The sequence below is a fragment of the Oncorhynchus kisutch genome, linkage group LG14 (genome assembly GCF_002021735.2).
Source record: "Oncorhynchus kisutch isolate 150728-3 linkage group LG14, Okis_V2, whole genome shotgun sequence".
Classification (NCBI taxonomy): domain Eukaryota; kingdom Metazoa; phylum Chordata; class Actinopteri; order Salmoniformes; family Salmonidae; genus Oncorhynchus; species Oncorhynchus kisutch.
In genome coordinates, this window is record NC_034187.2 from 51364012 (window position 1) to 51387151 (window position 23140).

The 23140-nt window shown below is 43.6% G+C and overlaps 1 protein-coding gene across 1 annotated transcript in view; it reads left to right on the forward strand.

Annotated features, from left to right (window-relative positions):
- The first annotated feature begins 471 nt into the window (after window positions 1-471).
- The window catches only part of LOC109903742 (TGF-beta receptor type-2-like), a 30033-nt gene continuing 7364 nt past the window's right edge, over window positions 472-23140 (forward strand). Inside the window, exons 1-5 of the mRNA XM_020500639.2 lie at window positions 472-946; window positions 8296-8446; window positions 9156-9346; window positions 11200-11963; window positions 12639-12780. Of these exons, the coding sequence (XP_020356228.1) occupies window positions 874-946; window positions 8296-8446; window positions 9156-9346; window positions 11200-11963; window positions 12639-12780 (1321 nt within the window). The 5' untranslated portion in view covers window positions 472-873. The remainder of the gene's footprint in view (window positions 947-8295; window positions 8447-9155; window positions 9347-11199; window positions 11964-12638; window positions 12781-23140) is intronic.

Consider the following 23140-nt stretch of genomic DNA (forward strand, 5'->3'; position numbering starts at 1 on the left):
AGAGAGTTCATAAGGTCAGGTCTGAAGCCTGACATCATGGCTTGAGTATTCCAAGCGAAAACATATGCTGGCGAAGCCCAGTAATAAACCAGTAATTTATGGGTGTTAACAGTGGACTTAACCCCTGAGTACCACCCATCAAACCAACACAGGGGAACATCAAGGAGCACTCACCCAGGCCACTCACCACCTCTAACTGTCCCCCCTCTGATGAATAATAGCTTTCCTCAGGAAGAGAGATATGCAGGAGGGGGACAATGTATCAGGGGTCCATGTGAAAAAGTGCTAGTAAAGCAAGTAAAGAAGTTATGTAATGTTGTCATTCATTTGCTGACAGACACAGCTGTATTTTGGCTGATCAATCATTTGTGTGTTATGGTAAATGGCACAGTGAAGTGTGTAAAAACGTCAAGAATGTTGCAGAATTGTAAGTAGAGAGGTGTTAAATTCTTATGTTTTGTTTGGATGTGCACTTATCCTAACTTCTTTTGAAGTCATTGCCATCTATTTTGGAACGTGTCATTTCAAGTTTTGCCTTGCTATAGGTTTTGTGGCCATAATAACATGTTTCAAGACCAGCGAGCCACAAGCCCAGAAGTTCAGAAGTAGCCCAGAGAAGAAGAAAAAAACAGTCCTGCCCTTTCTGAAGATTTCCTGTTTCATGAAAAGTGCATACATACTGTCTGACTCATATACGACAAGTTCTGCCTGCACTATTTACTTTTCTAACCGGACGCTGCTTGAGAGACGCATGAGAGCAACAGGCAGACCCGAAGAAACCCCCCGAAGAACGTCTCAAATTAAAGTCTGGATATTTACTTTTATCAAGGCTTTAGTAAATGAAAAGAAGAGGAGTTTATAGTCCGTTTCTAAATGGAGCTACTTCGTTTTTCCGCTTTCTGGTGGGGAACGATAATGTTTGGTAGTATTCTGCTAGAACAGAAAAGTGAGTTTTACGTTTATTTATTTAAAGTAACCTATGAATGTTGGTGGTTGGTTAGTGTTATCGAGGTAATCAAGTAATTATTGAAACATTTCTGAGGTTGTTGTAACGAACGTTGACACACGTTTCTTCAAAATTGTCATTCAGTTTTTTTGTAGCAGGTGGTCAAACATAATCCAGCCATAAAACTATATATTTTGGTGGAAGGCGAAATGTTCAGCTCGTTTGAGCTAAAACTCAAAAATATATTAGCTGGTGTTACTGCAATTTGTATGCATAGAAGTATTTAATGTATACAAACTACGCAGTCAGTGTTGTTCAATATCAGGAATTCAGGAACGGTGGTACGTTTATACCCAAATCCTCATTTTTGTACTAAAGTGGGGTTGGAATGTATGAACATAATGTCTATGTTCAATGATTCAAGTAAGCACTAGTATTTTCCAAGAGGAACTCACATCAGAAAAGCATTTGAGTGTGTAGAATGATGTTTTTGTAAAGAGGAAGTAGGTACAGTTACCCTGTTGTGTGTTGAAGGGGTTGCTTAACACAGTGGGAGGAGGTTTAGCTACACCACCTGTTGCAGGAGAAAACATGCATGGTCGTCCGACCAATGGGACTTTTCATTCTGATGTGCGTTGTTGACACTGGATGTTGGAATTATATTTGGTCTATCATTTGCAAGGTAGACATATCATAAATTGTCATCTATTGCCTCTGTCTCCAACTCCAAACATGTCCCAATGGTACCAAACAGCTTTGACTTCTTATAATCCTCTCTCCCCCACATCTGCAATTATATTTTGCCCTGGGTCACAATTACCAGCATTCATCCACACCATAGCCCGCCTCCTTGGGCTTAAATAACATACACTTTGAGAGGAGTTTTTCTAATGATATAATTACTCCTAACTCTACCACCTCTCACTCTACTACCAGCTCTCAGCCCAAGTTCATTCTTAGCTGTTCTGTTATAACTCTATAACACACTACAAACCACTTCAGGCCAAATTCAAAATTGTACTCCTCTGCAGAACTTAACTGTAATGCCTTTATTTGTTTGCTTATGATTTAGCAAGTCAGACATGTACACTGCACCCTAGAAATAGCAATAACAGAATATAGCCTAGTATCCCTCTGCAATATCCTGACACCATGTTTACTTCACTGGCTGTACTGCCTTATGAATGCTGCCAGCTGCAGTGGATGTGGCTTCTCTAGATGTGCTCCAGTTACCCTGGTTTTCAGACTTGCAGGTTGAATGATCTGCTCCAGTTACTCTGGTTTTCAGACTTGCAGGTTGTATGATCTGCTCCAGTTAACCTGGTTTTCAGACTTGCAGGTTGTATGATCTGCTTCAGTTACCCTGGTTTTCAGACTTGCAGGTTGTATGATCTGCTTCAGTTACCCTGGTTTTCAGACTTGCAGGTTGTATGATCTGCTCCAGTTACCCTGGTTTTCAGACTTGCAGGTTGTATGATCTGCTCCAGTTACCCTGGTTTTCAGACTTGCAGGTTGAATGATCTGCTCCAGTTACCCTGGTTTTCAGACTTGCAGGTTGTATGATCTGCTCCAGTTACCCTGGTTTTCAGACTTGCAGGTTGTATGATCTGCTCCAGTTACCCTGGTTTTCAGACTTGCAGGTTGTATGATCTGCTCCAGTTACCCTGGTTTTCAGACTTGCAGGTTGTATGATCTGCTCCAGTTACCCTGGTTTTCAGACTTGCAGGTTGTATGATCTGCTCCAGTTACCCTGGTTTTCAGACTTGCAGGTTGAATGATCTGCTCCAGTTACCCTGGTTTTCAGACTTGCAGGTTGTATGATCTGCTCCAGTTACCCTGGTTTTCAGACTTGCAGGTTGTATGATCTGCTCCAGTTACCCTGGTTTTCAGACTTGCAGGTTGTATGATCTGCTCCAGTTACCCTGGTTTTCAGACTTGCAGGTTGAATGATCTGCTCCAGTTACCCTGGTTTTCAGACTTGCAGGTTGAATGATCTGCTCCAGTTACCCTGGTTTTCAGACTTGCAGGTTGTATGATCTGTTCCAGTTACCCTGGTTTTCAGACTTGCAGGTTGTATTTCTGTTGCTTTAAGCCGCAGCTCTACTCCACCCTGCAGATTGGGAACAGCTACAGTAGGTGTTTTGTCCTGGTACAGGAGTACAACATTCTCTCCTAAGTCAGTAGCGTTGATATTCTCTGGCATAGAGTAATACAGTATACTACTGCACTGTGAGGAAGTTTGAGGGAAGAGAACCGTATTTGCTCTCTAGAGAGAGAGATGGTTGATTATTTTAACATGGTTGGACACGTGACCTGACAAAGTGGCTCTATCAGGTTCACCCCCTGCCAGCCGGTCAAACACAGCGGAGACCCAAGCGCGTCCCAAATGGTGCCCTATTCTCTATATAGCAAACTACTTTTGACCATTGCCTGCTCAAAATTAGTGCTTTATATGGGTAATAAGCTGTCGTTTTAAACACAGACCCAATCCTCACCCATTTCGCTTGGCTGAACTTAGCTCTCGGCGACTGGAATTCTTCAAGAGGAAATCCCCGAGCTGCACATGCAGACAGGCCTAGATTCACTATCGGTTGTGTCACGAGGACGCTGCTGATGCAAGTAAAAGGTTGAGCTTTCTCTTCCTATTTGTGCAGTCTATCATACTTAGACTTGTGGTTATGTGGTAGTGACGTCATTCAGTGTGTAAGATCTCTCCCTCCGTCTCTTTTCACTTAATTTCACCTCATCTCTGTTTTAACAATTAGGAGCATCTGATTTTGGTCCGTTTCTGGTTTTATACATGCTAAAGACACTCCATAAAGGTCTGGAAGGAGAGCAAATGGAGGGAAAAAAAGGGAGTGATCTGGCAGTTGGGTGCAACATCTCTCTCTTTCTCTTGCTCTTGCATTTTCTTTCTCTCTTGCTCTCACTTTCCAACCCCTCGGTGAGAAAGTCCTGAAGATTGTTGGATCCTTCCTACCTTACCAAAGTGGACTGTTTTGGGGCTATAGTTGATTTTATGTTCAAAATGTGCTGTCCACATGTTATTGCGATAATTAAGTAACTACAGAGATTTTGGGCCATCCTACCCGATCACAGCCGGATGTGATACAGCCTGGAATCGAACCAGGGACTGTAATGACACCTCTTGCACTGAGATGCAGTGCCTTAGACCGCTGCACCACTCGGGAGCCCTAAAGATAGAGATGTCCTCTCCCCATCTCGCAGCCAAAAGATCCCTGTTCCCACTATGGTGATTGCAAGTGAAAACAGAATTCTCTCATACTCATTGCGATTGGAAGAGTTAGATTCCAGTTGTTGCCATGTGTCTGAGATTTGTATTCTCTTACATCAGCCAAACAGTAGCATACCGTCTAATGGTTATCAGGAGCAGCACACGCAGTGCAAGGACAGGTAGATAACCAATATCATTTATTTGGGAGTAAAACATTAGCACGCACTCACACACGCAAATCAAATCAAACTTTATTTGTCACATGCGCCGAATACAACAAGTGTAGACTTTACCGTGAAAGGCTTCTCTTACAAGCCTAACCAACAGTGCAGTTCAAGAAGAGTTGAGAAAATATTTACCAAGTAGACTAAAATAAAAAGTAATAATAAAAACAAACATAATAACAATAACAATAATGAGGCTAATACAGGGGGCACCGGGTACAGATTCAGTGTGCAGGGATACAGGCTAATTGAGGTAATATGTACATGTTGGTGGGGGCGAAGTAACTATGTATAGATAACAAACAGTGAGTAGCAGCAGTTTACAAAAGGGAGGGGGGGGGGTCTATAATGGGTGACTGGAGTCTCTGACAATTTTATAGGCTTTCCTCTGACACCGCCTATTATATAGGTCCTGGATGGCAGAAAGCTTGGCCCCAGTGATGTACTGGACTGTTCGCACTACCCTCTGTAGAATCTTTTTTATTTTATTTATTTTATTTATTTTTACCTTTATTTAACCAGGTAGGCAAGTTGAGAACAAGTTCTCATTTACAATTGCGACCTGGCCAAGATAAAGCAAAGCAGTTCGACAGATAAAACGACACAGAGTTACACATGGAGTAAAAACAAACATACAGTCAATAATGCAGTATAAACAAGTCTATATACAATGTGAGCAAATGAGGTGAGAAGGGAGGTAAAGGCAAAAAAGGCCATGATGGCAAAGTAAATACAATATAGCAAGTAAAATACTGGAATGGTAGTTTAGCAATGGAAGAATGAGCAAAGTAGAAATAAAAAATAATGGGGTGCAAAGGAGCAAAATAAATAAATAAATTAAAATTAAATACAGTTGGGAAAGAGGTAGTTGTTTGGGCTAAATTATAGGTGGGCTATGTACAGGTGCAGTAATCTGTGAGCTGCTCTGACAGTTGGTGCTTAAAGCTAGTGAGGGAGATAAGTGTTTCCAGTTTCAGAGATTTTTGTAGTTCGTTCCAGTCATTGGCAGCAGAGAACTGGAAGGAGAGGCGGCCAAAGAAAGAATTGGTTTTGGGGGTGACTAGAGAGATATACCTGCTGGAGCGTGTGCTACAGGTGGGAGATGCTATAGTGACCAGCGAGCTGAGATAAGGGGGGACTTTACCTAGCAGGGTCTTGTAGATGACATGGAGCCAGTGGGTTTGGCGACGAGTATGAAGCGAGGGCGAATCTTACTGTCAGACGCCGAGCAGTTGCCATACCAGGTGGTGAGTGATGCAACCGGTCAGGGTGCTCTCGATGGTGCAGCTGTAGAAGCTTTTGAGGATCTGGGGACCCATGCCAAATTTTGTCGTGCCCTCTTCACGACTGTCTTGGTATGTTTGGACCATGATAGTTCGTTGGTGATGTGGACACCAAGGAACTTGAAACTGTCAACCCGCTCCACTACAGCCCCATTGATGTTAATAGGGGCCTGTTCGGCCCGCCTTTTCCTGTAGTCCACGATCAGCTCCTTTGACTTGCTTACATTGAGGGAGAGGTTCTTGTCATGGCACCACACTGCCAGTTCTCTGACCTCCTCCCTATAGGCCGTCTCATCGTTGTTGGTGATCACTGTTGTGTCGTCAGCAAACTTAATGATGGTGTTGAAGTCGTGTTTGGTCACGCAGTCGTGGGTGAACAGGGAATACAGGAGGGGACTAAATACACAACCCAGAGGGGCCCCAGTGTTAAGGATCAGCGTGGCAGACGTGTTGTTGCCTACTCTTACCACCTGGCGGCAGCTACCGACTTCATGGCTACCGACGTGAGTGCCACGGGGCGGTAGTCATTTAGGCGGGTTACATTTGGTGGTCTGCTTGAAAGATGTAGGTATTACAGACTCGGTCAGGGAGAGGTTGAAAATGGTTAACTCTTGACAGTTGGTCTGCGCATGTTTTGAGTACATGTTTTGGTAATCCGTCTGGCCCAGCTGCTTTGTGAATGTTGGCCTGTTTAAAGGTTTTGTTCACTTCGGCTACCGAGAGCGTTATCACACAGTCATGCAGAACAGCTGGTGTTCTCATGCATGCTTCAGTGTTGCTTGCCTCGAAGCATGCATAAAATACATTTAGCTCGTCTGGTAGGCTCTCGTCACTGGACAGCTCACGTCTGGGTTTCCCTTTGTAGTCCGTAACATTTTTCAAGCCCTGCCACATCCCACAAGCGTAAGAGCCTGTGTAGTAGGTTTCAATCTTAATTCTGTATTTGATGGTTCGTCTGAGGGTATAGCGGGATTTCTTATAAACATCCGGATTAGTGTCCCGCTCCTTGAAAGCGGCAGCTCTAGCCTTTAACTCAATGCAGATGTTGCCTATAGTCCATGTCTTCTGGTTGGGATATGTACGTACAGTCACTGCGGGGACGACGTTGTCAATACACTTATTGATGAAGCCGATGACTGAAGAGGTGTACTCCTCAACATATTCCAGTCTGTGCTAGCAAAACAATTCTGTAGTGTAGCATCCGCGTTATCTGACCACTTCCATATTGAGCGAGTCACTGGTACTTCCTGCTTTGGTTTTTGCTTGTAAACAGGAATCAGGAGGACAGAATTATGGTCAGATTTGCCAAATGAGGGCAGTGGAGAGCTTTGTATGCATCTCTGTGTGTGGAGTAAAGGTGGTCTAGGATTCGTTTTCGTCTGGTTGCACATGTGACATGCTGGTAAAAATATGGTAAAACTGATTTAAATGTGCCTGCATTAAAGTTATCTGCCACTAGGAGCGCTCCTAGACTTTAAACACACACATGCACGCACACACATTTATACACTCTATTAGTTCTCTTTCGCTGTTTCTCTCACTCACAAACACACACTCTGACATTATCTCCTGCTTTTTGATGTTCACAAAGTGAATTGGCTAGACGGCAACTAATCAAATGTGCAAATTAGAGACTACTCGACTGAAAGACATACTGATGTTCAATGTTCCCTTTGCTTGTTTTTTTTGTCTGTCTAGCGGTTGTCTCAGTAGAGATGACTATCAAGCACACACAGGCACTCATCACACCACTGAGTCTGAGTCAAGTCTGAACACGACCATAGTAGATAGATGGCACTGCAGAATGTGCTGATTGTTCACCTGGTAGAATTTGCGCTCGAGGGAAATAGTTTTACATATGGTTGAAAAATGGATGTACCGTGTTACACTGTAATGAATGATTTGGAGAAGAACACATGAACACAAATGTATCACTTGCTTTGAAAACTGTCTTTTGGAATAGTTATACTTCGAGACGTAGTACCGAAGGGAACATTCCTTTTGTCTGTTTCACACATTCTTTTCAAAGGGAAATTGTCAAGTCTCTCACTAATGATAAATTCCTTCATGTAGTCTGGACTGAGACGTGAGGTTGATGTTTCACTGTACTCACTGATGTTCAACAGGCCATACTCTTCCAGTGTAGGAAAGGTTCATATTAATATGTAATACATTTAGATGAGAGAGTTCGCCTTTCTGATGTTTGCAGCCTTTTGTTTGTCTGTGTAATTGGAGGGAAATGTCAGTTTCCTAAGTTGAGCAAAGTTATCATCTTCGTTGGGTCAATACAGTTTAGGCCCGTATATGAAAGCGAACAATGGCCCGAGGTTCAATCCAAAACATTTAAAGGTAATTTCCATTTGAGCCAACATCTGCGGCGTTTACCTCGAATCCCGGTCAAATGTCTTATCTTGTGTTTTAGACCCTCAAAGTGACCTGTATTAATTTGGAATAGGGAAGTAAAAGAGCTGCAGTGAAGAGTGAACATATTTGACGACACATGAGTAACCTAAATGGACAAACTATTGACGGCTGTACGTAATCATATCCCTTTATAAACGATCAATCTAATGTTTTTCCCCCTATCTCTTTGTGTCTCCACCTCAGTGGCCTCATCAATGACTATGCTGAAGCTGAAGCTTCTGTGTAAGTTCTGTGACGTTGAGTCTACCAGCTGTACGGGCACAGGGAACTGTATGGCCGACTGTAGCATCACATCCATCTGCCCCCATCCAGAGGACGTGTGTGTCAGCATCTGGTGAGTGACTACAGCGCCCCTCATCATCTCTCGTTGGGAGTTGGAATGACCTTTAAACTTGACCTTAGGAGAGCATGCTGGGTAGTGGGTACAGTGACACACTAGGTGCATGTTAATGTGTGACAGAGCATAACTGAATCATCTTTCTTTGTCATTTAAAAACTACATTTGCTGTGAACAAGGTTTATTTAAGTAGCTAAACCCAAAAGTGCCCCACCAACAAACCCCACCAAATATCGTGTGAAATTTGCCTTGTGAATGTAAAAAAAAGGGGAGAACTAGATTTGGCCTCCTGTTCGAAGCTGAAGGCAATGCCACATTATCTCATTACATTTATATCATTCAGAGCTGAAGTCAGCTGAACTCCTAATGCCATGTTCACAGCAACACCTCTTAAAAAGGGTTTCACGACATACGCTCCACACCACCCAGCAGGAGACCTGAGTATCCCATTTGTAGGTCCATTTGTGCACCTTCAGGATTATTCACTGCACGTGTACGGTGGTATTTTGTAACTGGGGGATACATTCTGTACAACCTAACCTGACCTCTGTATCAAATCATTACCATAATGCTTAGATTGTGGTTTCTTAGTTTTTTAAAGTTATTTTCCCAGTTATTACTGTATTTATCACTAGCTTAAATATTCTCTCTGTTTGACAAAAATGAATTGGAGTGGAACTAATTGCTCCTGTTGTCTTGTTTCCAGGAGGAAGAAAGACGACAATGTCACCATAGACACGATATGCCACAACCCAGCCCATAAGCTGCATGGTCTGGTGCTGGAGGACTATAACAACAGCAAGTGTGAGATGAGGGAGAGGAATAACATGGGCTCCCAGTTCTTCATCTGCTCCTGCTCCGAGGACGAGTGCAACGACCACCTTTTCTTCACCCCCTGTGAGTCCCTATGTAGGGTTATGTCACCTGTTGTGCAGTGCTATGTCACCTGTTATGTCATGCCTTTTGTTAGCATTATGATTGGTCAAACGAGTGCAACAAACATGTCTTCTTCACCTTCTGTGAGTCCCTATGTGATGCTATGTCACCTGTTATGTCATGGCTGATTGTGTTATGTAGGCTAGCTATTACAATTGATCATATCGTTCACCAACACTTTTGACGTAACTCACGCATGTTCTTCTACCATATGTTGTAATAAACACTTATGCAATTCCTTATTAGGTTGTCATGTAAGGTGTCACACATGAATGCTGACGTGTGTACTGTTGTACACCCACCAAATACAAGATTGCAAACAGGTTTCGCATCGCCGAGGCCTTTTGGCTGTAGTCTTTCGTTACAATTTTGGAATCAAATGTATTTTGACTACAGCATCCAAGCAGTAATAACACAGAGATACATTTTCCAGACTTTACTTTCCGGAGCCCAAAGTTAAAAGCATCCCGCACGCCGGGAACATCGATGTCATGGAAATACATTTCCCCTCACTGCGGAAGATGGATAGCTCTGCTGCACACGGTCTAACTTCATGTTCACCACATAACAATGAATGGTGAAAAACAGCTCGTGCATGTATTAATACAATTGATATTCTCAAACCTGGCCTTAAGTGGGGTTAGTAACTAGGAAGCTTTCCTTTGTGGGCCGTATCTACTGAGAGATGGCAGAGGCACAGGGACAGGTTTGTTGTGACGGATCTCCTCTCTCTCGCTCTTCGAAAAAGAAAACAAACTCCGCTGAGGCCACGTTGGAAGATTTCAGACATGTGGTTTCCTGTCTGAAAAAAAGGAGCGAGTGAGTGAGGGCTTGACGGGTACTTGCTGTTCTGTATGCACAGAAACATTCGTAGACATACAAACACACACAAATGCACGCGCACACACACACGCGCGCACACACACACAATCCTCCACTGCCAAACATGTTCCTAATATCTCTGTCTGTTTTTATAGAACCCCAGCAGCACTTGTCACAGTCTGCCTGTTCAGACAACGTGTTAAGGACTCATTTACGACCCTTTAAATCCTAACTGATCTGGGATCTGGAATTGCGCGTGACATGTTGTGTTTTATTATGTTTTTACGAGACTTCTGCCATCCCCAGAAATAGGATCACAAACATAGCATAAACATAAACGTTCACCAGATTACTCTGTCTAGCAGACACCGACATCACTCCTTAAAAGTATAAGAATCAGACATAGACTAGGTCTATAAAGGGAACACAATATGTGGTTGACTGGGGCATGGTTCAGCCTATTTGTGTGTTTAACAGACCAGCAAGCTAACTTCAGCTTCGTAGCTTCGAGATGCTTACTGACATTCCTCATGGAAATTTGCTGGAAAGGAGCAGGCTACGTTGCGCGTAGCAAGATGCTCTGAGACGATATAGCTACTTGGCTATTTCCTATTGATTTCCTAGTGTATCCCCTATAGTCCTTTGTGGTCATTGTTTTTTATGCAGTGGGCTCTTAAGTTCAATAAACAAACAGACAATTATTTGATATTCACCTTCATGGCCAGTCCAGCTACTCATAGTGAGTGAAAAGGTCATTGTGAAAATATGCTCAAGTTTTAGAGTAGATTATGATGGCTGAAGACTTCTAATAATTGTAGAGGTGGATAATTTTAAAAGTATTGTAGAATATACCTAACTAGGGGGTGGGCCTACTGTATGTTACAGAATAGGTATATTCTACAATATTTATACTGAATAGGCAATGTATTGTATAACTAATCTATAACATCTACCTTTGTCTCTTTTTCTCTCGTCTTTCCTCTCCACCCTAGACTCCCAGGTGGTGTCGGTGATCCTGGTCAGCCTGGTTCCTCTGCTGGTTCTGGCCGTGCTGGTCATCACATCCTTCTATTGGTACCGCATCTACCACCAGCGCCGCGCCGGTGCCAAGCGCAAGAAGACGCCGCTCGACTTCAGTGATGCCCACGCCATCATGATGGACGACGACGGCTCGGACAGCAGCTCCACGCACGCCAACAACCTCAACCACAACACGGAGCTCCTCCCCATCGAGCTGGACGCCCAGGTGGGAAAGGGCCGCTTCGCCGAGGTCTACAAGGCCAAGCTGAAGCAGGGCGCCACGGGGGCTGGCGAACACTTCGAGACCGTCGCCGTCAAAATCTTTGCAGATGAGGAATATGCCTCGTGGAAGAACGAGAAGGACATATTCTCGGACGCCGACCTGCGCCACGAGAACGTCCTGCACTTCCTGACCGCAGAGGACCACAAGGTGGAGAAACAGTATTGGCTGATCACGGCCTACCACCCCCGGGGCAACCTCCAGGAGTACCTGACGCGCCACGTCATCAGCTGGGACGACCTGTGGTTGCTGGGGGGGTCGCTGGCAAGGGGCGTGGCCCACCTACATAGTGACCACACGTTGTGTGGACGCTACAAGGTGCCCATCGTCCACCGGGACATCAAGAGCTCCAACATCCTGGTGAAGGGGGACCTCACCTGTGTCCTGTGTGACTTCGGACTGGGTCTGCGTCTGGACAACTCGCTGTCTGTGGACGAGCTGGCCAACAGTGGACAGGTACAGGTTCTTCCCTCCTGTCTCTCCTTTCAACTCACGGTGCATCCAAAATGTTACCATATTGCCTATGATTAGTGCACTATATAGGGAATAGGGTGCCATTTCAGACTGGCTTACTTACTCATGGGGGCTCCTCTTCTGGACAACAGGTTAGTAATATCCATAGAGCAAGTGCTGCTTTTTTGTTTTATTACAGTAACTAGGCAAACAGGCCTGATGGAGTTCTAATAGAACCATTAGACTGTTGTACAGCAGTAGGACAGGGTCATTGTGACTTTGTTATGAAAAGTAGTCATCGTGAGCTTCTTTAGAGGGTGCCCCTTTGGTGTTTAATGCACCCATTGTCTCTTCGTAGTGTCTTATAATACAGTGGGGGGAAGAAACAGGGAAGACATGTATCCGACCAGGCTGTCAGTTAAAATTGCAATTGAATTGTAGTGGTACATGGTACTGTACAGTACTACCTCTGGAAGCAATCATGCATATTCTACTGTAAATAGCATTAGAATCGAGTAGAATATAACAGAACAGAATACAATAGAACAGAACAAAACAGAGTAGAATAGAAAATAATAGAATAGAACAGAATAGAATAGAATAGAATAGAACAGAACAGTTTTGATAATGATCCACTGAATAGGCTAACATCTTGTCCTTGTTGGTCTTACCCTACAGGTGGGCACTGCCAGGTACATGGCCCCTGAGGTGCTGGAGTCCAGAATCAACCTGGAAAACATTGAGTCGTTCAAGCAGACAGACGTTTACTCCATGGCCCTGGTACTGTGGGAGATCACCTCCAGGTGCAATGCCATTGGAGGTAAAGTAACACCACATGACGTCTGACCAATCATGTGACTGAGCTGCTTTACACTGTAGCCAATTGATTTTAATTTGTGACCTTGTGTAAGTGATATAGAGTAGGTGTACCTCTCCGTAAAAGGTGCCCGCAATTGTAGTCACACATTCCTGAAAGTCCTTCAGGACCGTGACAAAATGTCTGTAAAGAATACAGGTGTTCACTGTTAAATAATCACAGGTTTGTTTATCTGAAGTTATTCATGACTAGGGCTGTTACGGTGACCGTATTATTACCACACCGGCAATCACAAGTCAGGGCGGCAGTCAAATTCCACATGACCGTTTTGTCACGGTAATTAGGCTTCTCCAAGCTTTGATGCTGCTGATGGTAGGTTACTAATGACCAAACTTGCTAACTGCCAAGTACTCAGCACTCTATTGTCCCTCTAATCACTCTGACACCAATAAAAATGTAATCGAAAATCGAATCAAACAATTAATGACGGCCCATGAGCTCATGTTGCGCAACATTTCTATAGGCTATGCAATTGCGTGAGGAAACAGAGGGATGGCCTTCATTAAAAAGAGGATCCCATCAACTTTCAATAGGCTAGGCGTACTATATTTCTTTCTCAACCTTCCTAATATGAAGCACATTGCTTCTCTTTACAACAGGAGTGCAGCCTACCTGGCTGGCATGAAAATAAACCGTGGGAATAGTGTCCTCCATTCACTATTTAAATATACTGTAGGTGCATGATAGAGAAGTACATGATAATGGTCCATTCTAAATCAATTTCACTTATATATCATTTAGTATATGTAAAGACAAGATTAAATCAAGAATAGTCTGATGGGTCACAATATTAGCCTGTCACTTGTGGATGATATATTATCCCTTGTGAATGATGTCCAGCTTAAGGCAAGGAACAGCGCATGCCTTTTTTTTGTAACTTTTTCAAATCAAAATCAGCAGAAGTCATATACAAAAACCCAGCCTAAAACCCCAAACAGCAAGCAATGCAGATGTAGAAGTTTTTCCGCTGGCTAGGAAAAACTCTCTAGAAAGGCAGGAACCTAGGAAGAAAGCTCTAGGCTCTGAGGGGTGGCCAGTCCTCTACATGGCCATTAATTCCAGATTGTTCTTCAAGATGTTCAAATGTTGATAGATTACCAGCAGGGTTAAATAATAATCATAGTGGTTGTAGAGGGTGCAACAGGTCAGCACCTCAGGAGTGAATGTCAGTTGGCTTTTCATTGCCGAGCATTCAGAGGTCAAGACAGCAGGTGTGGTCGAGAGAGAGCCGAAAACAACAGGTCCTTGACAAGGTAGCACATCCTGTGAACAGGTCAGGGTTCCGTAGCCGAATTATGAACAGTTGAAACTTGAGCAGCAGCACGGCCAGGTGGACCGGGGACACCCAGGAGCCATGATCCTAAGGCTCAGGTCCTCTGGGAGGGAAGGATAGAGGGAGAGAGAGAGAGAATTATAGGGAGCATAATTAAGGTCACACAGGAAACCAGATAAGACAGGGGAATTACACTAGATATAACATAGACTATTGCAGCATAGATACTGGAGGCTGAGACAGGGGGGGTCGGGAGAATAGGGCCCCATCCAACGTTACCCCCGGACCGGGCCAATCCAGCAGGATATAAGCCCACCCACTTTGCCAAATCACAGTTCCCACACCACTCGAGGGATATCAACAGACCACCAATTTACTACCCTGAGACAAGGATGAGTATAGCCCACTAATATCTCCCCCACGGCAAGAGTCCGAGTGGGTGCAAAACCGGACATGATGATCACGTCAGTGACTCAGCCCACTCAAGTGTCACACCCCTCCTAGGGACAGCATGGAAAAGCACTAGTAAGCCAGTGACTCAGCCCCTGTAATAGGGTCAGAGGCAGAGAATCCCAGTGGAGAGAGGGGAGCTGGCCAGGCAGAGAACGCAAGGGTGGTTTGTCACTCCAGGACCTTTCCGTTCACCTTCGTACACCTGGACCAGACTACACTAGGACCTACTGAAGAGATGAGTCTTCAGTAAAGACTTCTGCGTCTCTCACATGGACAGGCAGACCATTCCATAAAAATGTAGCTCTATAGGAGAAAGCACGGCCTCCAGCTGTTTGCTTAGAAATTATAGGGAAAATAAAGAGGCCTGTGTCTTGTGATCGTAGCATACGTGTAGGTATGTACGGCGGGAACAAATTGGAGAGATACAGTTGAAGTTGGAAGTTTACCTACACTTAGGTTTGCAGTCATTAAAACTAATTTTTCAACCACTCCACAAATTTCTTGTTAACAAACTCTAGTTTTGGCAAGTCGGTTAGGACATCTACTTTGTGCATGACAAGTTTTCCAACAATTGTTTACAGACAGATTATTTCACAATTCACTGTATCACAATTCCAGTGTGTCAGAAGTTTACATACACTAAGTTGACTGTGCCTTTAAAACTTCTTATGGCTTAGATCCGGCTAACGGGATCGATGTGACAACAGCCAGTGAAAGTGCAGGGCGCCAAATAAAAAACAACAGAAATTCCATAATTAAAATTCCTCAAACATACAAGTATTTTACACCATTTTAAAGATAAACTTGTTGTTAATCCCACCACAGTGTCCGATTTCAAAAATGATTTACGACGAAAGCACACCAAGCGATTATGTTAGGTCTGCACCGAGTCACAGAAAAACACAGCCATTTTTCCAGCCAAAGAGAGGAGTCACAAAAGCAGAAATAGAGATAAAATTAATCACTAACCTTTGATGATCTTCATCAGATGACACTCATAGGACTTCATGTTACACAAATACATGTATGTTTTGTTCGATAAAGTTCATATTTATATCCAAAAATCTCAGTTTACATTGGCGCGTTACGTTCAGTAATGTTTTGCTTCCAAAACATCCGGTGATTTTGCAGAGAGCCACATCAATTTACAGAAATACTCATCATAAATGTTGATGAAAATACAAGTGTTATGCATGGAACTTTAGATAAACTTCTCCTTAATGCAACTGCTGTGTCAGATTTCAAAAAAGCTTTACGGAAAAAGCACACCATGCAATAATCTGAGTACAGCGCTTAGAGACCAAAACAAGCCATACAGATATCCGCCATGTTATGGAGTCAACAGAGGTCAGAAATAGCATTATAAATATTCACCTTTGATGATCCTCATCAGAATGCACTCCCAGGTATCCCAGTTCCACAATAAATGTTTGATTTGTTCAATAAAGTCCATCATTTATGTCCAAATACCTCCTTTTTGTTTGCGCGTTTAGTGCACAATCCAAACTCACGAGGTGCGAAAAGTCATATTACAGTTCGTAGAAACATGTCAAACGAAGTACAGAATCAATCTTTAGGATGTTTTTATCATAAATCTTCAATAATGTTTCAACAGGAGAATTCCCTTGTCTGTAGAAATGCAATGGAATGCAGGTCGATCTCACGTGAGCGCGCGTGATCAGCTCATGGCACTCTGCCAGACCCCTTACTCAATCAGTTCTCATTCCCCCCTCCTTCACACTAGAAGCCTCAAACAACGTTCTAAAGACTGTTGACATCTAGTGGAAGCCTTAGGAAGTGCAATATGACCCATAGACACTGTATATTCGACAGGCAATGACTTGAAAAACTACAAACCTCAGGTTTCCCACTTCCTGGTTGGATTTTTTGTCAGGTTTTTGCCTGCCATATGAGTTCTGTTATACTCACAGACATCATTCAAACAGGTTTAGAAACTTCAGTGTTTCCTATCCAAATCTAATTGTCAGGCATATGTGTATAGGTGGCAGGGAAGTATTTTAGTCTTGTAAAATGGAGTCTTTTAATAATGTCATAGTAACATGCTCCATAACACTAAACAGGAAAAAGTACATAAACAAATATGGGTACGAAGACCCGTCGCGCACCTATACAACAAAAACACTACACTGACAATAAACAATCTCTGACAAAGACATGAGGGGAAACAGAGGGTTAAATACACAACAGGTAATGAATGGGATTGAAAACAGGTGTGTGGGAAGACAAAACCAATGGAAAATGAAAAATGGATCAATGATGGCTAGAAGACCGGTGACGTCGAACGCCGAGCACCGCCCGAACAAGGAGAGGCAATGACTTCGGCAGAAGTCGTGACACTAATACTAAGAATTTGCGTATATTAGCAACTGGGCCTGAGTAGCAGGCAGTTTACTCTGGGCACCTTATCCATCCAAGCAACTCAATACTGCCCCCAGCCATAAGAAGTTAAACAGCTTGGAAAATTCCAGAAAATTATGTCAAGGCTTTAGAATCTTCTGATAGGCTAATTGATATCATTTGAGTCAATTGGAGGTGTGCCTGTGGATGTATTTCAAGGCCTACCTTCAAACTCAGTGCCACTTTGCTTGACATCATGGGACAATCAAAAGAAATCAGCCAAGACCTCAGAAAAAAAACTGTAGACCTGTAGATCTGGTTCATCCTTGGGAGCAATTTCCAAATGCCTGAAGGTACCACGCTCATCTGTACAAACAATAGTACACAAGTATAAACACCATGGGACCACGCAGCTGTCATACCGCTCAGGAAGGAGACGCGTTCTGTCTCCTAGAGATTAACGTACTTTGGGGCGAAAAGTGCAAATCAATCCCAGAACAACAGCAAAGGACACTGTGAAGATGCTGGAGGAAACAGGTACAAAAGTATCTATATCCACAGTAAAACAAGTCCTATATTGACATAACCTGAAAGGCCGCTCAGCAAGGAAGAAGCCACTGCTCAAATTCCGCCAATAAAAAGCCAGACTATGGTTTGCAACTGCACATGGGGACAAAGAACTTACTTTTTGGAGAAAAGTCCTATGGTCTGATGAAACACAAATAGAACTGTTTGGCCATAATGACCATCGTTATGTTTGGAGGAAAAAGGGGGAGGCTTGCAAGCCAAAGGACACCATCCCAACCGTGAAGCACGGTGGTAGCAGCATCATGTTGTGGGGGTGCTTTGCTGCAGGAGGGACTGGTGCACTTCACAAAATAGATGGCATCATGAGGAAGGGAAATTATGTGGATATATTGAAGGAACATCTCAAGACATCAGTCAGAAAGTTAAAGCTTGGTCGCAAATGGGTCTTCCAAATGACCCCAAGCATACTTCCAAAGTTGTGGAAAAATGGCTTAAGGACAACAAAGTCAAGGTATTGGAGTGGCCGTCACAAAACCCTGACCTCAATCCCATAGAAAATTTGTGGGCATAACTGAAAAAGTGTGAGCATACTATTGTTTGTACAAATGAACGTGGTACCTTCAGGCGTTTGGAAATTGCTCCCAAGGATGAACCAGCTCTGTCAGGAGGAATGGGCCAAAATTCCCCCAACTTATTATGGGAAGCTTGTGGAAGGCTTCCTGAAACGTTTGACCCAAGTTAAACAATTTAAAGGCAATGCTACCTTGAAATCAGACCAAGCCTCAACAGGAAGCCAGGGTTGAGAGGCTAGCACTGGATTAATATAATCAAATTCTCTGGGTTCTAGTCAAGATTCTAGCAGCCGTATTTAGCATTAACTGAAGTTTATTTAGTGTTTTATCCTGAAGAGTAGAGCATTGCAGTAGTCTAATCTAGAAGTGACAAAAGCATAGATTAGCTTTCTGCATAATTTTTGTACAAAAAAGTTTCAGATTTTTGCAATGTTACGAAGATGGAAAAGCTGTCCTTAAAATGTTCTTGGTATATTCGTCAAAAGAGAGATCAGGGTCCAGAGTAATGCCGACGTCCTTCAAAGTTTTATTTGAGACAACTGTACAACCATCAAGATGAATTGTCAGATCCAACAGCAGAGTCACACACCTCATGTAGCCTGGCCCATCGGCCTATTTGTTTTGATAACTTCTTAAAATTAAACACATTCATCTGCTTTACAACGGGTTTAGAGCCTAACTGGTATACACATGCAGCGCGTGAGTTTTAAGTTTTGGGGGGGGGGGGGAATTCACCATAAATATGCACCTTTATAATAAAAGCATTACATGCATAATTGCATTTGCACTCACTTTTTAGAATGGTGTTTTCCTGCTAATGGAACAGTTGCGCTTATAGCCTACAGCCGTGTACAACTAAAGTGACGTAAATAACTCTAAATGAAGCATGTAGAAGTACCTGTTTCTTTGTTAACCGCTCAACACAGAATAGCCGCCCTCAAATCGTTTGGAGACATTGTATTCTTCATACTATTAAATAATGCCACAGATTTGTATTTATATTCTTGTACCCCTTTTTCAATGTTGACTCATTGCTGCAACTCCCCAACGGGCTCGGGAGAGGTGAAGGTTGAGTCATGTCTCCTCCGAAACATGACCCGCCAAACCGTGCTCCTTAATCCGGAAGCCAGCTTTACCAATGTGTCGGAGGAAACACTATTCAACTGACGACGTAATCATCCTGCAGGCACCCGGCCCGCCACAAGGAGTCGCTAGAACGTACTGAGCCAAGTAAAGCCCCCTCGGCCAAACCCTCCCCTAACACAGACGACTGTGGGCCAATTGTGAGCCGCCCTATGGGACTCACGGTCACGGCCGGTTGTGACACAGCCCGGGATCAAACCCGGGTCTGTAGTGACGCCTCAAGCAGTGCCTTAGACCGCTGCACCACTCGGGAGGCCAATGCCATGGAATTCTAAGCAAATCTTGCCTGCTAAATGACTAGTATAGCCCACAACTAGTATAGCCCACAGCCATATGGCATAGCCAGATCAGGGCCTAACATAAGGACAACTCAGAGTATGCTATTCTGTTCTTCTGTAATAGACTACATTTTCTTCATATCATATTTCTTCAGACTAGTCTAAAATAAATAAGGGATTTATTGTGATGGTGTAGGCTATATTTCATGGATTTATTAAGACTTTTTAAAATGTAGATGTTCCAAAGGTCTGCATCAGTGGCTTGTAGGCTGCGCGTGGAAGCCAGGAAATGCTACATTTGTTTATGTTAATTAATGGTAAATGACCTTGAGACCAGCAGTTATTTGCTTGACAATCACCGGCTGACAAAATGTCATGATGTCCACAGCACTACTCATGACTGCTTAAAGGGGCAATCGGCAATCGCTACATCCATTTTACCCATTGATTCTTGAAGAATATAACTTATGTCTCATGAGCGTAGTTCAACAAGCCAAAATATAAGCTTGTTTTACTCCAATGTTTGTAAACAAGTTAATGTAAACAAACACTATATAGCCTAAAAAATGGTCAGTCCTTGCATCCATAGGTCTTTCTATGAATTTAGGAGTCGTTACATTTCTTCAGTCCCATCCCTTAGCTTTTTACCAAAACGGGTGGGGAGTACGTAGAACAAAAATATATCCCAATTCCCCAAGGGCAGTTATTGGGAACATTGCCCTGTGTAGGGTGCTGTCTTTCGAATGGGACGTTAAACGGGTGTCCTGATTCTCTGTGGTCACTAAAAATACCATTGCACCTATTGTAACCTGGCCCTCATACCATCATGGCCACCTAATCATCCCCAGCTTCCAATTGGCTCATTCATCCCCCCTCCTTTCCCCTGTAACTATTCCCCAGGTCATTGCTGTAAATGAGAATGTGTTCTCAGTCAACTTACCTGTTAAAATAAGGGTCAAATAAAACAAATGTGGTGTGGGAACCATTTCAGAGAAAACAAATTGTGTCAAAAACACAATTCATCCTCAGGTAGTTCATAAATGAACAACAGCCTTCCCTTATCTAATGACCCTTCTTCCTGTTTGCCATCTCTCTGAACAACACAGACAGGATATGAGAAATTAATATAATTGGGTGACTATCCAATGGGCATCCTACGGCAAGCCACATGGCCATATTTCATATTTTCAATCCACTCTGTGTCACTGTGGTCTATTTGGTCTTGCTTGACCATGTTTGACCATTGTGTCAGAACGTTGATCGATCAAATGTTAGTGTTGGTGCTCGCCTACTTCCAGCGTGGCCATTTCCTGTTTTCCCTTTGGTCCCTAGTGGTCCCTTGAACACCGTCAGAGCAGTAGCGCTGCCCCAAAGCCCTCTGAAGGACATTGCGGAATGGTCGGGCCTGTTAGACCCTCTCACCTTTTCCTCCATTGGCAGGGGGTGAAGAATATGTGTGCCCTGTGGGTACACCTCTGAAATGAAAATAGTAATTTCCTGTTTTGCATGGAATGAGCAATGCACACACACACACACATATTGAAAGTACTATATTCAGTTCCATGGAGGGGCAATATTGGTCTTGTTTACATGAGGATGTGCTGTAGCCTAGCTGGTGTCTTGCTGGAGTAGAAAGCATATTTGTGGTGATGATGATGAGTTTTAAGGGAATCTAGGCCCATGATTGGCAAAAGTGCGTAGTGGCTTATGGTTACATTGGTCCTACAGAGCAAGGCATTCCACTGAGTAGGACAACTCAGAAACCGCATGAGTGGTTATATTTTTATGTTCGTTCATTCATTTGTTCACTCGCTCGTCCATTCATGAACTCATTCATTCATTCACTTATCTCTCTCCAAACATTCAGATATTCAGTCGTTATTGTGTCCAAAAACCTCTCCCTCGTTTCAGCTTCAAGGCAGTAGACATTCTTTACAGACCCAGGTCGGTCACTATGTCCTCAGGCCTCCTTTATCTAGGGCACAGAGTCTCTCTCTCCCTTCCTCTCTCTCTCTCTCTCTCTCTCAGCAGTCTCTTGTGCTGAAGCATATACTCTTACAGTAATAAATAACCCCCTCCCCACCGCATGATTACATTACATACATCCACCATGCATTTAGCTAGTCTCCCACCTTGATACAGCAAGCTGCCTTATCTTGTGTAAAAGCGTTACTGTGCCGCACTGACCGTTTGTTTGGATATTCCCTTGGGGGCAAAATGTTTGCAGAGTTAGAATGACTATCTTATCAAATCTTCTATCTATGTCAGCGAAAGTGGCACTCACATAACCACAGCACATTCATTTTTGGACCACTTGTCATCCGTTCAATAAAAGCTTCCCATGCTATCATCCCAGCTCGGTGAGTCAATCTTGATGGCATAAAACTCTGCTCACCTGAGAACACACACACCCGATGGCATGAAACTCCTCTCAACTGAGAAGACACACACACTTCCCTCTTCCCCACACACAGTCAGACTGACACATCTCAGTGCATCATTATAATGAGTTGGAAGGTGGAGCCGCGTTGGCTTCCCTGTCTGTCGCGTTGGCTTCCCTGCCTCAGCCGCCACCGCCAGACAGATGTCAGAACAGTTCCTGTCGTCTCACTGCCTTGCCTGGCAGACTGCCACATAACACAGGCAGTCAGTCAGCCACTTTGTCACAGTTTCGGGACCTTTTGTATAATCTGGGATCTGTCACGCTGTCTGTCACGCGGTACGAACGTGCCTGTCTGTCAACAGGGCCAGTCGCAGCCTCCGAGGAGGCAGCAGCAGCCAACACAATGCACTCTTTATCCTCTAAAGTAAAAGTAAGGACAAGTAAAAAGAGAAACTCTGAAAGAAAGTAATAAAGACAGCGTCCTGGGGCCGTCTCTTTTCCCGAAATGTCTCTCCCATATAATTTGCAGGGCTGGAATTAGGAGCAGGAAAGACAGGAGGGTGTTCCCAGGCGGGGTCAGGGAGGAACGGTGGTGTTGACCATCCCACTATAGGAGAAATGCCTTCACTCCCCTGAGGGAGAAGACAGGGTTAGAGTAGAGTAGAGTAGAGCAGAGCAGAGCAGAGTAGAGGAGGGCGGCTGCTATCCAGATGTCATGGCCTCACCTCAAGCCTGAATGTGCCCCACGCTGTCTGTCTGCCTGGCTAGCTGTCTGGCAAACTGTCTGTCTGTCTTTTCGGTCTGTCCTTACCCTTACAGAAAAACCACATGATTTCACATGAAATTTCAACTGTGAACTCATGTAAAAATGTGTTTTTGGAACACTTTTCGCGTGTTGTTTTGTGTTATCACATCTTACTTTAAATGTTGTCACATGTTATCACCTTAACTTCACATACATGTAAGAGCATGTGATCACATGAATACGTGTTTTTGGAACACTTCACGTGTTCATGTGAAATTCATGTTTTGTTTTTTTCCGTATAAGGGCATGTCTTTCTGTCTGTCTGTCTTGCTGGCTGGTTTTCTGTCTGTCTGTCACCCAGGGCTTTAACAACCTGTGAGGAACAGAAAACAAGTGTCAGAGCCATCGCCACACGCTTTCATCTTAATCAAAACCATCAGAAGAGAGGAGTATAATAGAATAGATTATCATTCCCCAAGAGGGAGGGAGAGAGTGTCAAGCTGGATTGTCAAACTGTGACTCTTATTGAGACTACAGCATCTCAAACAGATTCCTGCTGCCGTGTTGGCT